The 14,360-nt window shown below is 34.9% G+C and overlaps 1 protein-coding gene across 22 annotated transcripts in view; it reads right to left on the bottom strand.

Moving 5' to 3' along the window:
• The window catches only part of DOP1A (DOP1 leucine zipper like protein A), a 101,277-nt gene that overhangs the window by 14,743 nt on the left and 72,174 nt on the right, over positions 1-14,360 (bottom strand). For 18 of the 22 annotated variants that reach the window (XM_008969448.4, XM_008969450.4, XM_055113919.2 and 15 more), the window contains 10 exons: positions 13,683-13,794; positions 13,391-13,573; positions 11,745-11,870; positions 8,151-8,285; positions 6,529-6,584; positions 4,958-5,062; positions 2,140-2,206; positions 1,771-1,915; positions 1,428-1,507; positions 174-283 (listed from right to left, as the gene is read on the bottom strand). In XM_008969448.4, the coding sequence (XP_008967696.2) occupies positions 174-283; positions 1,428-1,507; positions 1,771-1,915; positions 2,140-2,206; positions 4,958-5,062; positions 6,529-6,584; positions 8,151-8,285; positions 11,745-11,870; positions 13,391-13,573; positions 13,683-13,794 (1,119 nt within the window). The remainder of the gene's footprint in view (positions 1-173; positions 284-1,427; positions 1,508-1,770; positions 1,916-2,139; positions 2,207-4,957; positions 5,063-6,528; positions 6,585-8,150; positions 8,286-11,744; positions 11,871-13,390; positions 13,574-13,682; positions 13,795-14,360) is intronic. The other 4 variants (XM_034962445.3, XM_063605394.1, XM_055113923.2 and 1 more) reach the window with 2 other exon arrangements.

Here is a 14,360-nt window from a genome sequence, read left to right as displayed (position 1 = left end):
GATATGAAATAGAAAGCACCATAAGAAAAATAATATATGAATTTTTTTAAACAATTATAATTCAAGGTAAAAATGCCATTTTATGATAATTCTAGAAATGGCAATAAGGGAACAGAACTTGTTTCTAACAGGCTATGAATTAATTTTAAAAACTATTTAAATAATGATAGTACCTGTGATTTCTGAGGTAGGGCACAACATAATGCATAATATTTACAAGTAAAGGAATAACCCGCTCCTTTTCATCACTATAGAAAACCATATCCAAAAGATGAGCCAAAACCTATGAAAACACAAAAAATGAAGAGTAACATATGAGGTGAAACTGACATCATCCCAAGGTACTGATTTTCAGTTTGTTAGAAAACCTAGACTACTTAAAATTAGAAAAATCTAAAATTAAATCTTCCTGAATCATTTTTATGTTAATGAGTTTTGCCACCATCTGCTTTTTTGTACATTGTACTATAGGATATAAATATGGGCAAATCTTGCCATTTCCAACTGAGATAGGGAAGTACAAAAAAGAAAAGAGCTCAAGAACCTTCTGTGATAGTGAGTAAACAGTGAATTTAGTACTAGAAACTATAGTATTCTTTTTCCCTGACTCAGCTAAAATGTAGTTTAGAAAAAAAAACAAACAATTGAACTGGGCTGTTCAAATTCCAACACTGTCAATTAACAGCTATTTGGCCTTAGTCCTATTGTTCTGATCTTTGTAAAGGTCACTATCCACATCTGCAAAGAGGAAACAAAATGACATGTATATAATAGGGTATAAAAAAGAACCTGTCAGACAATGTACATGAAAATGTTTGGTAAATTGTAAAATACATTATAGTGGCAGGCTTTAGATCACCTCCACCCCTCCCCAGGCCGGGCGCGGTGGCTCATGCCTGTAACCTCAGCACTTTGGGAAGCCGAGGTGGGCGGATTACCTGAGGTCAGGAGTTCGAGACCAGCCTGGCCAAATTGATGAAACCCCGTCTCTACTAAAAATACAAAAATTAGCTGGGCATTGTGGCGCACACCCGTAGTCTCAACTACTTAGGAGGCTGAGGGAGGAGAATAGCTTGAGCCTGGGAGGCAGAGGTTGCAGGGAGCTGAGATCACGCCACTTGACTCCAGCCTGGGCAACAAGAGTGAAACCGTCTCAAAAAAAAAAAAAAAGAAAAAAAAAGAAAAAAACACATAAAAAAGAATAGGACATGGAGAAGGGAAGCAGTATCTAAATTTATCACTAATGTTTGGCAAACTAAATAATCCAAATACATACAAGGCCAAAACTTTATATTAATTCTATATAGTGATTTCTAGAAGCACAAAATAGTTTCTCAAATTAGAAATTCCTCTATAAAAATTACTTGCTAATTTTTAATAATGAAACAGTCTACTTGAGAGTTCATGTGAGAAAGCTTAATATTTACCTCAGAGAGTAATGTCAATGCATGGACACTATATACAGAAGGAGTTATGTTTGCGGTTTCCATTGCAGGTGATAACATATCTATAAATAAGAGAAAATTAAAGATATGGCTAATTCCCACTGAAAATAAATTTTATGTGTGTGTGTGTGTATATTATATATATGTGTGTATATTATATATATATATGTATATGTATATATATATTTTTCCCACTGAAAAAAAGTTACTTGTTAGACATGAGAAAAGGGATAAATTTGTGGTACTTATAGTGCTAGGCAAAATGATTTCTTAGTAAATATATGCCTGCTTACAGATAATAAACCTAAATGTTTGACAAGAATACCTTCAACATCAGATTCCAAATTGGATCCATCTACCATTATTTTGGGAGAAGGCTTAACTTCAAGATTTCGTCGCAGCCATGTTGTCTGTTCCAGAGAAGAACCAGCAATTGCACCAATTGCATCCACTATTTTGTGAGTTACATCCTAAAAAAATAAGGAAGAACAACTATGTATGGTACACACATGCACACTAGTTATGAACTTCTGTAGTTTATATTTCTGATAATAGATATTTTACAATAGACATTGTTGATTCCCATAGAATGTTCAGAGTTGAAAGAAACTTCAGTTTATTTTATTTGACTCTCTCATTTTCAAATTGAGGGCACTGAGAAACAGTTTTGCCAACAGCTCTTAGACTGCCTTACCTGAAGGTCTCTTTGGTCTTTTTTATTTTCCAAACTAGGGTTTTTCATAATAAACTCATTCAGAACCCTAAAAGGGCCAAAGAGAAAACAGAAACGGGAAATATCAGTCTAAAAGAAACTAATGCGATCTAATTTCTCACGATGAGTTAAGCGGCTTAATGGTCTTGATTTCCATTTTAAATATTTAATATATATACATATCCTATGACTCAACTGACATTCATAAACATACTCATGAAAAGACATTGTATAAAGATGCTCAAAGCAGTATTATTTGTAAGAGCCCCAAAGTGGAAGGAACCCAGATGTCCAGCAAGAGCAGAAAAGATAAATTATGGAATGTAGCCAGGCGTGGTGGTGCATGCCTGTAGTTCCAGCTACTTGGTAGGCTAAGGCAGGAGAATTGCTTGAGGCCAAGGCTGCTGTGTGCTATGATCATGCTGTGAATAACCACTGCACTCTGGCCTGGGAAACCTGGCAAGATCCCATATCAAAGAAAAAACAAATTGCAGAATGTTCAAATACTAAACAACAATGAAAAATTACAGATATGTGAATTACATAAATGAATCTCATAAACATATGTTGAACAAAAGAAGCCGACACAAAATATTTATATATACTTATAGTTCAAAAACAAGGCAAAATCCATCTGTGGTGTTAGCATAGTGGTTACATTTGGGGAGATAAAAGAATAGTAATTGGGAGAGGTGTGGAGGGACACATGGTGTTTTATTTCTTAATTTGGGTTTGTAATGATATAGTGGTATGTCGACTTTTTACGAACTTTGCATTTGTAGAGTTGTGTACTAATTATTTGTGTATTTTTCTATGTGTGTTTTATATATAAACAGAAAAGTTTAAAAAATCTTAAATTGTAACACAGAAATGATTTCTTCCCATAACACATTAAAAATAGTTCATGAAGAAAAAAATTTCCATTTTCATTATTTGCTAAGAGTCTACTCAATATTCACTCTGACATGGTTTTTTAAAAGATAAATTATATGCACAATTACTTCCAAACTAATATGTAAAATGAAACTAAAGAGCAACCTTCATATCAATATCTATTTTTTAATTAGGTAATTTTAGAGGATCAGTACAATGGTTGGCAAAAAGGTAAACTGACAAATTTTAAAAGGAAATAAAGTTTCTAGTATAACTGAAAATGTTCAACTTTCAACTTTTTGTTTTAACATTCAGAATATGCACATGTTGAAAAGGAAGAAGATCCTTCATTCTGAAAGGAAGAAAAGGCATGTAAGGAAACAGTAAAATATTGGAGGGGAACAGCTACAGATCACAACAAATGAACTTAAGTTTTTGATGAAATTAGCCAGCAGGGTTATTTGGTGATGATTCCAACACCTGTACATACATTCCCTCTCTGAACCTTATGACAACTCCTGTGTAGCTGGGACTACAGGCACGTGTGGCTACGCCTGGCTAATTTTTAAATTTTTTGTAGAGACACGGTCTCCCTATGTTGCCTAAGCTGGTCTCAAACTCTGGGCTCAAGCAGTCCTCTTGCTTCAGCATCCTAAAGTGCTGGGATTGCAGGCATGAGCCACGGCATGTGGCTTCTTTCTTTTCATGATCAAATATCCTCAAAGAAGAATCAACACTTACTTTCCCACACTAAGCATTTGCTGTTAACACATCTGTGCTTCTACCTCTCCAAACCCTCTCTCCAAAATCATCAGATAACTGGTGATTAGACAATTAGGATGCCTGTCCAGATTGTCAACAAACATAGCCTTTTATTATTCCTCACCTTCCTTAACCTCTCTGTAGGTGTTAACCATGCCCTCTTAACCTCTCTTTGGTTCTGGACAATCAAATGCCTGGTTTTCTTCTTTTTGATACTTCCCTTTCTATCTCCTTTGCTGGCCCCTTCTCCTTCTTTATCCTGTTCTTTCAATCCCATCAATAGTTGAAACCATCCCCACACTTCCCACTTGAAATAGAATTCCTAGTCTAGCCTCTTTCCCCTCTGATCTAGCCTACTACTACTAACATGCCAGTCATGTCTCTCCTCAAAAACCTGCAACCGCTCCCACTCCCTTTCAAGACCACATTCTTTAAAATAAAATTCAAGATCCTGCCCCATCTAGCTCCCATCTCCCTTTTCATTCAGCCTTATTTTCCACTATACCACTGCCTGTGCCCTGCTCTATTACCAAATCAGACAAGGTACTTTGCCCCAGAATACCCTTCCCCTTCCTGTTTCACAAAGGCTTTCTGTGCCCACCAACTCTATTCACTTACCAAGTATTTACTGGGGACCTATTAGGAATCAAGAATAATGGCAAGCAAGAAAGAGAGACTGTCTATGACATCCCCGTACTTGCAGTCATGGGTGACTAACATTTATCAAATAATCATATAAATCACTAAGATAAATCAGGAAACTTCAAGACACAAAGAGAAAAATTTTCCCAGGCTGTTTAGGTTTGGGGCCCAGCTCAAGTGTCCCTCCTCTGTGAAGTTCCCCTTCAGCCATGCTACATCACCCCCTCCCCTTTCCATTCCATACTCTCCACCACCACGGAAACAGCTACTGTTGTAACAGTTTTATGTTAGTGTAGTTACATTTTGTATATGTATAAACATAGACTGTTTCCTCCTCTCACCCTGCCTCCCACTTTTTTTTTTTCTTAAACAGGCCTTATACATCTAGTTTTGCATCTCAAGAACACTATGAGAAGGTAGAGAGATCACTGTCACCTAAAATATCTATTACTAATACTTGGCAACTAGGACAATTAACATTATCCTTTTATTTGAAATAATATTTTTAAGTGAAATTGCTTACCCAAGTATAAGAAACTGCCCTGGAGCTGGAAGACTCAGTTGTATAGAGTCTTTCAGAAGTATCAACAGTGACGCCCAGCTATCCACTAAGTTGGGCACTGGAATTCTGCAAGATAATATAGTTTATACAAAAGCCACAATAAACTACGGTTTTCTACTAGTTTGTGGAACATTCTCAAATTTTTATAGACAATGATAGAACAAAATTCCTAAAAACTTTACATTTTTACTAACGTTAATTAGTAAACCAACACAGTTGAAATATCAATGCAATTTCTTTCTTTTTTTTTAAATAGAGATGGAATTTCACCATGTTGCCCAGGCTGGTCTCAAACTTCTGGGATCAAGCGATCCACCTGCTTTGGCCTCCCAAAGTGTTGGGATTACGGGCATGAGCCACTGCATCTGGCCCCAGTGCAATTTCTTTTTTCTTTTTTTGTCTTTTTTTTTGAGATGGAGTCTCACTCTGTTGCCCAGGCTGGAGCACAGTAGCGCGATCTCGGCTCACCGCAGCCTCCACCTCCCTGGTTCAAGCAATTCTCTCCTGCCTCAGCCTCCTGAGTAGCTGGGACTACAGGCGTGCGCTGCCACGCCCAGCTAATTTTTGTATTTTTAGTAGAGACAGGGTTTCACCATGTTGGCCAGTATGGTCTTGATCTCCTGACTTTGTGATCCGCCCGCCTCCGCCTCCCAAAGTGCTGAGATTACAGGCAAGAGTCACCACCCCTAGCCTGCAATTTCTTAATCTAGAAATTTTTCTTTTGAAATCCCATTTATCACATGGGATCTCAAAAGTAAAATACAACTGCAGTAATTCTCAGTTTAACTACTGATACCACAGTCATGTACTCCCTAGCCTGGTCTCTCCATTTACCTCTTAGTTCTTTTTCCTTCACCTTGTATGTCTCTACCTCATATTATGGAGGGCGGTCAACTGAACATTAGTCTTTAACCTGTAAAAATAATGAAGACTATCTTTGTTTCAGTCTGACCTTAACCCTAACACCTCTCTGTATATAAGTTCAGATTTTAGGCAGTGCTTGCTCTAGGTCACAACCAGTTTAAATACACTCAATAGCCTGACCTTATAATGCTAGTCATAGATCACAAATGGAGGCTGAGTTTGGTGAATAAAATGGAATTATCTTATAAAGGAGGATGAAGAGTCAGGTTCTTGAGTAAGAAGTTATAAAAACTCAAATCATAACTTCTGTTCACAGGTCAGTTAAACGCAAAATGGAATATGATAGTAAGAAGATATTTCATGTAATCATTCCTAACATTAAAAAAGCAGAATGAATTACTGTATGTTCACCTATACCAAAATAATGGATTCAGTGGCAATATGCATAGTTTCGAGAGTAGGTTCAACTTTTCATTTATGTTTAAATGATTTTATCACAATTCAGTGTTTTACTATCTAGGAATCTTCAATATCCTTAGGTCTTTAGGTTTGTGGGATATACATGGCTGGGTCGTTAAGACACTCATTACTTATATTAATATATCCATAAATAATGTTTCTCTGTTTCTAGCAACATAGTAAGGACAGATCAATATCAGTAATCTTACCTTTGAATATAAGCATAGAAAAACTGAAGCATGCAGACTTCCAAAGAAAGATGTTTCTATAAATAAAAGAAATCAATTTTATAGTGAAGAAGAATACTGCCTTTGCTTTTTCATTGTTGCAACTACTCTGTATCTTACTGCCAATTTTTAATTAAAAAAATTGAAAGAACAAAATCATCAATTTTTCATTAATGAGCCATGCAGTTCTCTTCCACTCAGTAGGAAAAATTCAGAACACAAGAGCTATTTTAAAAGTTGAAAACAGATGGAAGGAATGGAAAGACTGTCAATTTTTCCTTCCATATATCAGAAGTTGATAGTCCACCACTCACTTTTAAATGATTCATGTACTCTATAAGTATCAACACTATTTTAGGTAGCTTATGCTTGGTGCTATCAGAATGAGGTTGAGATTTTTAATGAAATGTGTATTTGAGTCTTATTACACATATCTGTTCAATTAGTGTAGTTCAAATTTGTGATCAATATTCCTAAGAGCTTTAAATATAGCCACTAAATTAAAGATAGTGTTGAGTGTAATATATAATACAAATAAAACACCTGCCCTTGGAAATTAACAAGAGGCCAGAGAATGATATTGATGACCACTGACGTTTATCAATTTGTGCTTTTTTAGTCCCAACTATTTCCTTGAAGGTTTCCTGTCCAAAAATCAAGTGTCTAATAGATTCAGAACTTAATAAGGGGACACAGGTTGGTGGGGCAGGACGGTGTGGATTGGCTCTAATTTGTTTTCATATCCCTCATGTGTTGCTCAATGTCTGGCACAAATAGGTACTCAAAATACAAACTAAAAATCCTATGACAAATGCCCCAGTTTTTATTAAAAACTTAATAAGGACACTGACTATTCACACACATCTTACTCCCTTTGGAAACACAAGATAAAAGGAAAACACAACTCAACATTTTCAGATATATATAATTCTTTAAAGGATGTGATTAGGTCTATTTTGGCTTGGCTCAAAGTCTAATGTTTGTAGTTGGTAAATACTTTCTGAGAAAATATGACCTCTTGGTATTGCTTGAACAAAGAGCAGAAAAAGTAGAAAAGTCAGTAATATTCCTAATTTGTAGACTTTTATTTTTGCCTAGAAACACAGCAATGTGTGTGCAGAGACTATGTCATTCATAGTGTAGCACTTGCATAGCACAGTATTGATATGACATTGACTAGAACTAAGGTTATAGCAAAATTTGGGGAGTTCACAGAATTAAGAGATTCATTCAGAAAAGAAAGCAATAAAGAAGCTATGAAAAATGGCAACAACTGAGAGAAGCAAATCTTGAGCTCTGGCTTATGTTCTTTAAGTGACCAGAAAAATCTCTCCTGAGAATTTAGTCACATGGTCCCTGACTACCTTTGAGGTACATATGAAGATATGAGCAGTTAACTGCTCTTCACTGGCTACCGAATAATCAGAATAGCAAGTCACTACAAATATTGATAATTGTTTTGATTGAAGCAGTGTGAGGGCCACATGCAGTCATCTCTGCAATCTGTACTATATTGAAAGGACATTATTGTACAAAAAAAAATCTTACCAGCATAATTTCTGAAACAGAATTGTAAACACATGTGAAGAAGAGTTTTTTCTTACCTTGTCCTTGGCTATGGCTGGTGGCTGCTTTAAAACTTCTTTTACAGTCTGGATAACAGTTTCTGCTCTCATGACACTGATTGAACGAACCAATTCCACTAATAAAAGCTGTTCTTCACTGGCTGCAGGAATGACCTAGGTAATAAATCATTGTATGTATGTATGTATATATATAAGTCTTTTAGGGGAAGTTACAGAAGAGAGTATTTTATGATCTCTTCTTTTTTTATATTTTTTAAATAGAGATGAGGTCTTGCTATTTTGCCCAGCCTGGTCTCAAACTCCTGTGCTCAAAATGATCCTCCTGCCTTAGCCCCCCAAAGTGCTAGGATTACAGGCATGAGCCACTGCACCCAGCCCTGGCCTCTATTTAATATAAAGACCTCTTCAAGTCCCTTGACTACTTTAGGCAAATTTTACTTATATATATATTTTATATATATATATATAATATATATATACTTTTAAATATATATATTATATATATAAAAGTAAAATTTGCATATATATATATATACAAAATATATATATATTTTTTGAGATGGGGTCTTGCTCTGTCTCCAAGGCTGGAGTGCAGTGGCTCAATTACAGTTTACTGCAGCCTCAACCTCATAGGTTTAAGTGATCCTCTTGCTTCAGCCTCCTGAGTAGCTGAGACCACAGGCATGCCACTATGCCCAGATAATTTTTTAATTTTTTTGTGGAGACAGGGTCTCCCTATGTTGCCCAGGCTCAAAATTTATTTTTTTTCATCAATAAAGGTACATCACCTCAAAAAATAAAACAGAACAATAAGCTTTATAAGAAAAAATAGTATTGTCCTATATTCCTTCCCATGCCCCAAAGCAACCATGCTCAACTCTTTACGTTCTTTTCCATTACGTCTAAATAACATATACTACTATTTTTCCTATTTCCTGATTTTATTTTCAATTTTAGACATTATCTATTCATTACTTATTTTGGAAGACAAAGATGCAGCTCTCTTACACTTTTCTACCTATCCTCTCAACATTGTTATATCATATTTTTATTTAAATCCATATCCAATGTTCACATGATTATTTTTGGTTGCACTGTGCATTGTACTAGCATTGCATTTGTTTTATGGTACAACTTTTTGTTTTTCCTAGAGCTAATAAACTGCTTTATTTGCTTCATTTTCTCTGTACCTATTAAAAATTCATCCCTAAATACTTCAACTGTAAATCTCTAATTACATATTCAAATACTTCAGGTAATTAATTTGTATCTTTTCCTCCCTCTCTTCTCTTTTTTCCTTGAGACATTTCTGTTAGATGTCTTTTTATTCTACCCTGGGTTGATACTCTCTAGGTTTGCTACACAGTGTCATCTTGATATCTCTCCTGTTACCATTATCCCAGAGACTCCCCTTGCTTTCTCTTTTGTGTTGCAGCCCGTTTCTTGGATCCCCTGTCTTCTTCATTCTTGGTTTATTCCTCCTCTGGTGGAGTTACATCTTCCAGTAGCCGAGAAAAAGTGAACTCATGGCAATTTTCCTTGTTGTTGTTGTTGTTGTTGAGACATTGCATAGCTGAAAATGTTTGAGTGACAGTTTGGCTGGAGATAGAATTATGGGTTGAAACTAACTTCCCATCAAAATTCCCAGTGTTGCTGTTAACAAATCTCATCTTTATTCTTTGGAATGTGACCAGTATTCTTTCTTTAGAAGCTTTTAGGATCTCTTCTTTATCTCCAGTGTTTTGAAATTACATGCTAATCTTTGTGCAGATCTCTTTTCACAGTGGTAGGCACAATCTGGAAACGTATTTACTTCATTCCTGAGGACTTTTATTGTATTATTTCTTTGTATTTTTCTCCCCTTGTTTTTAAATTCTGCAGAAAGATACTGGGTCTCTAGTATCACTCCTCTAATATTCTTATCTCTTTTCTCGTATTTTCCATATCTTTAAATTTGTATTCCATTTCTGATATTTATCCACTTTCTGTTCCAACCCTCCTAAAAATATTGCTTTGTTTCTGTTGCAGAATTTTTAATATCCATGAAAAATTTTAATTTTGGGAATGGTCTTTCCTTATGATCTCCCTTTCTACTTCATGGTCTCACCCACTTAAGGACATTACTATTATTTACATTTTCTTCTGTTATCTGCACTGTTTGACTTTTTAAAATCTAGTTGTTTCAGTCTGTCTATCACATTAGAGACTTTATGTGACTGGTAATCCTTGGCTATTTCTATTTAAATATGAGGAATAATATTATAGCTAATATTTACACAGTGATTATTAAGTGCTAGGCATTGCTCTATGTGAATTACATATTATCAGCTGTAATATACCTCATAATTCTCCTGCCTCAGCCTCCTGAGTAGATAGGTCTACAGGCACATGCCACCACACTTCACTATTTTTATTTTTTGTAGAGACAGGGTCTCATGAGGTCTTGAATTCTTGGCCTCAAGCAATCCTCCCGCCTTGGTCTCCCAAAGTGCTGAGATTATAGCTATGAGCCACTGTGCCTGGCTTCAACATGCCATGTTAAATCAAATGTTCTTTACTGCTTTTAAGTAGTCCAGGATTTAAATTTTCAATGTGAGTGATATCTACTACTGAATCTTCACATGCAAAATAATGTAATATGGTGTGAATGTTTATTTTGATTACTTTAAAAATGTAATGTAAAATCAGCACAAAATCAGGAATTGTTAGGTGGAAAAAATCATATATTTTATATAAACGTAAGTTATATAATAGCCTTACTATTCTAATGTGCCATGATTTATTTTCAATATAGAGCATTTCTCTTGAGCTTTGAAACTCAGAAAGCAACAAAATTCACATATATAACTCAGCTAAGACCAACAGCAAAGTGAGACTTCATCTCTACCAAAAAAAGTAGAAAAAAAAAATTTGTGAATTATATTTAGAAACAAGAACTCTTTGAACTATCACATCATAGTAAACTATAGTCAAGATGAAAACTTTTCTCCATATCCTTGCTTTGTACCCTAAATGACTAGCACTTAAAAAATATACTGTACCATATTACCATTTCTATTTAGTTTTAATATCATACTAATTTCTTTTTTTACATAATATCTTTTATATTTGACCTCAAATTTTATTTTATTTTTATCTTTATTTATTTTTTGAGGAAGAGTCTTGCTCTGTTGCCCAGGCTGGAGTGCAGTGGCATGATCTTGGCTCACCACAACCGCTGCCTCCCAGGTTCAAGCGATTCTCTTGCCTCAGCCTCCCAAGTACCTGGGACTACAGGCGTGTGCCACCATGCCTGGCTAATTTTTGTATTTTTAGTAGAGACGGGGTTTCACTATGTTGGCCAGGCTGGTCTGGATCTCCTGACCTCATGATCCGCCCTCCTCGGCCTCCCAAAGTGCTGAGATTACAGGTGTGAGACACCGTGCCTAGCCTTGACCTCAAATTTTAATCAATACTTAAAGAAATTAAGGCAACAATTTATCTAAAGCTGTCGACAGACTTTTGCTTTACACTCCAATCTACCCCGGCCCCACTGCAATATATGGAGAAGTGGAAATTAGCATGTACTCACCAAATGCAAAAACAAAAAGTGCCAAATGTCTAAATACATACCTTGGTCCTGGTGGTTGTTTTATTCTGTCTTCTTTCATTCCACACAAATGCAATGGCAGCCATAAAGTGAACACCATGATTCATTGAAATGGGGCCCAACAATTCAAGAATCTGTTGTCTCAAGTTCTAAAACAATTTGAAGCAAATGAAAGTGAAACTTTTAAAAAATGAAAAAACATTTACAACTAGACTGCATTTTTGGTTTCTTTGAAATAATATAGTACTTATAGGTTTTACTATCTAAATAACACTAGAGGAAACTTTAATAACGTTAAGAGCTACAACATGACTATAATTCTAAAAGAAAAACAAATCCTATAAAATGACGGCTACCAATCAGCCAAATAAATGTCTATTCACTGTGAAAAGATACTAGAAAAACACAACGCATATAAAATTCAACTTAGTAAGTTTGATATAGAGTCCTTTAAAAAAAGGTGAGGGATTCTATAATTATAAAACACCTTCTGTTTTATTTAAGTAAAACGAAACATAAAAAGTATAGTTTAATCCAAGCATCAAAACTTAGATCAAATGTTCTAATGGTTCCCACCCTTACCCTTTTCCCACTTCCTTATGTGTTCCCTTGGATCCCAGATCCAGGTGGTCTGGTCTAGGAGCAAAATTAGGTTATTGAAGGATGTCAATTTGACAGCTTGACATGGCACAGCATTTGGAAAATATCAGAGTGCAAGGAAGAAAAAAAATTTAAAAATCAATAAGTAATCCCATCATCCTGAGATAATTACTGATAAAATGCAAACTTTCTTTATTCCTTTTTCTGCAGATAACATTTTTTACATAATTGAAAATATGGTATTTGTTCAATTATGTAACATCCCTGTTTCACTGAGCTTTTGAGCCCTTCTCCACCCAATAAGAATTCTTCAAAACCATGAATATTAGTGGCTATGTAATGAAACATTGAAAGGATAATTTAAACATTCCCTAATTAATTGTTTAGGATCTCTGTTTTTTCTGCCATTAAATAATACTATAATGAACACTTTGTATATACATCTTTGTATAATTTCAATTACCTTAGAATTCATTCCTAAAGTAGATTACTAGGTCAAAGACTATGAAACCTTTAAAGCTCTCTGTACATATTGCTAAATTGTTTTCTAGGAGGGCTTTGCATAGTAAAATGTCAATTTAAAATGCCCTAAAAAAAAAGGAATAAAGTTATAACATGTATGAATGAACCTTAAAAATATGTCACGTGAAAGAAGCTAGACACAAAAGACCAAATATTGTTATCATTCCATTTATATGAACTTTTTCAGAAAAAGCAAATCAATATATGGAGAGAATAGATTAGTAGTTGATTGGGATTAGGGATGGGAACAGGGAATGATTGCAAATGGCCATGAGGAATCTGTGGTAAAGAACATATTCAAAAATTGGACTGGGGTGATAGTTCACAACTCTGTAAATTTACTAAAAAAATTACTGAATTGTATACTTAAAAATGGGCAAATTCTATGATATGTCAGCCATAGCCCAGGAAAACTGTTAAAAATTATTTGATAATTAGCGGAGTCCTATAAATACTATACAAATTATTCACATATTCTGAATATAATCTTTGGGAAGGTCCTCAAACAGACTCTTGAGCTCTACAGATTAAATATGAATTGTCTAACCTTTGTAGCTCCAAGATTAATAGTGGTAACAGATGCGGATGCGGCAATAGTCATCTTTTCTGAAGAATCAGCTTGATGCAGTATGCTCCAAAGCAGTGTCACAGAGGACATGATCATATGAAGGATTGAGAGGATTCCACTGCGTGCTTCAAACAAGTGTTTCTGGTCTACACTGACCAAAAGCTATTAACAGTTGGGGGAAAAGAAACATATTACTTACTGAGATTTACAAATGGAAATTTATTAGACCTCACAGTCTTTCAAAAGAAGTCAAATATTTGTGCAGTCTTACTTGGTGATACTGTGTAGTTGGATCCAACAAACAGTAATGGATAATGGCTGTAATCCCTTCCAAAAGAGTAAGAATCATATCTGGTGGAATAATTGATGCCATCCACAGAGGCCTGAAATAAAATGCATTCATTTAAACACAAGTTTTATGATAGTATAGTTCATATTTTATCACTAGTAAATACAATGTGTCAGGTACACAGAAGATGTGCAATAAATACTAGATTAACAAATGGCTAAAAGAATAAATCGGGGCTTTTATTTCCTAATCTATAAAATAAGTGAGTTGGACTAAATGTACTAGAGTTCCTTTTGGCTAAAGAATTCTATACAAAATAAACAAACGATGGCTAGTGACTCTCTAGCCACTGAGGAATGGCAGGCATATTAATATTAAACAACACAGGCAGTTTTCTTATTATTTTACATGTAGAAACCAAGGTTATTCTGAAGAAAAATGAAATAGTCTACTGGAACTAATTTTTCAGACTTCATTTTGATCATAGAGACTCAGATCGAATTTTGTCACTAAACCATGAAAATCCAAAACAAGAAATAAAATTGGATGGAAAAGATTTGTAAATTTAAATTATTTTCAGTCTGAAATTGATTTGCACTTAGATAAAACAGACAAAACCTGGGAAACCCTTTTCTAAGCTTCCTATTAGTTTTGCCAGCT

This window comes from Pan paniscus, chromosome 5 (genome assembly GCF_029289425.2).
Source record: "Pan paniscus chromosome 5, NHGRI_mPanPan1-v2.0_pri, whole genome shotgun sequence".
NCBI classification, from domain to species: domain Eukaryota; kingdom Metazoa; phylum Chordata; class Mammalia; order Primates; family Hominidae; genus Pan; species Pan paniscus.
This window is presented reverse-complemented; position numbering and strand designations above follow the sequence as displayed.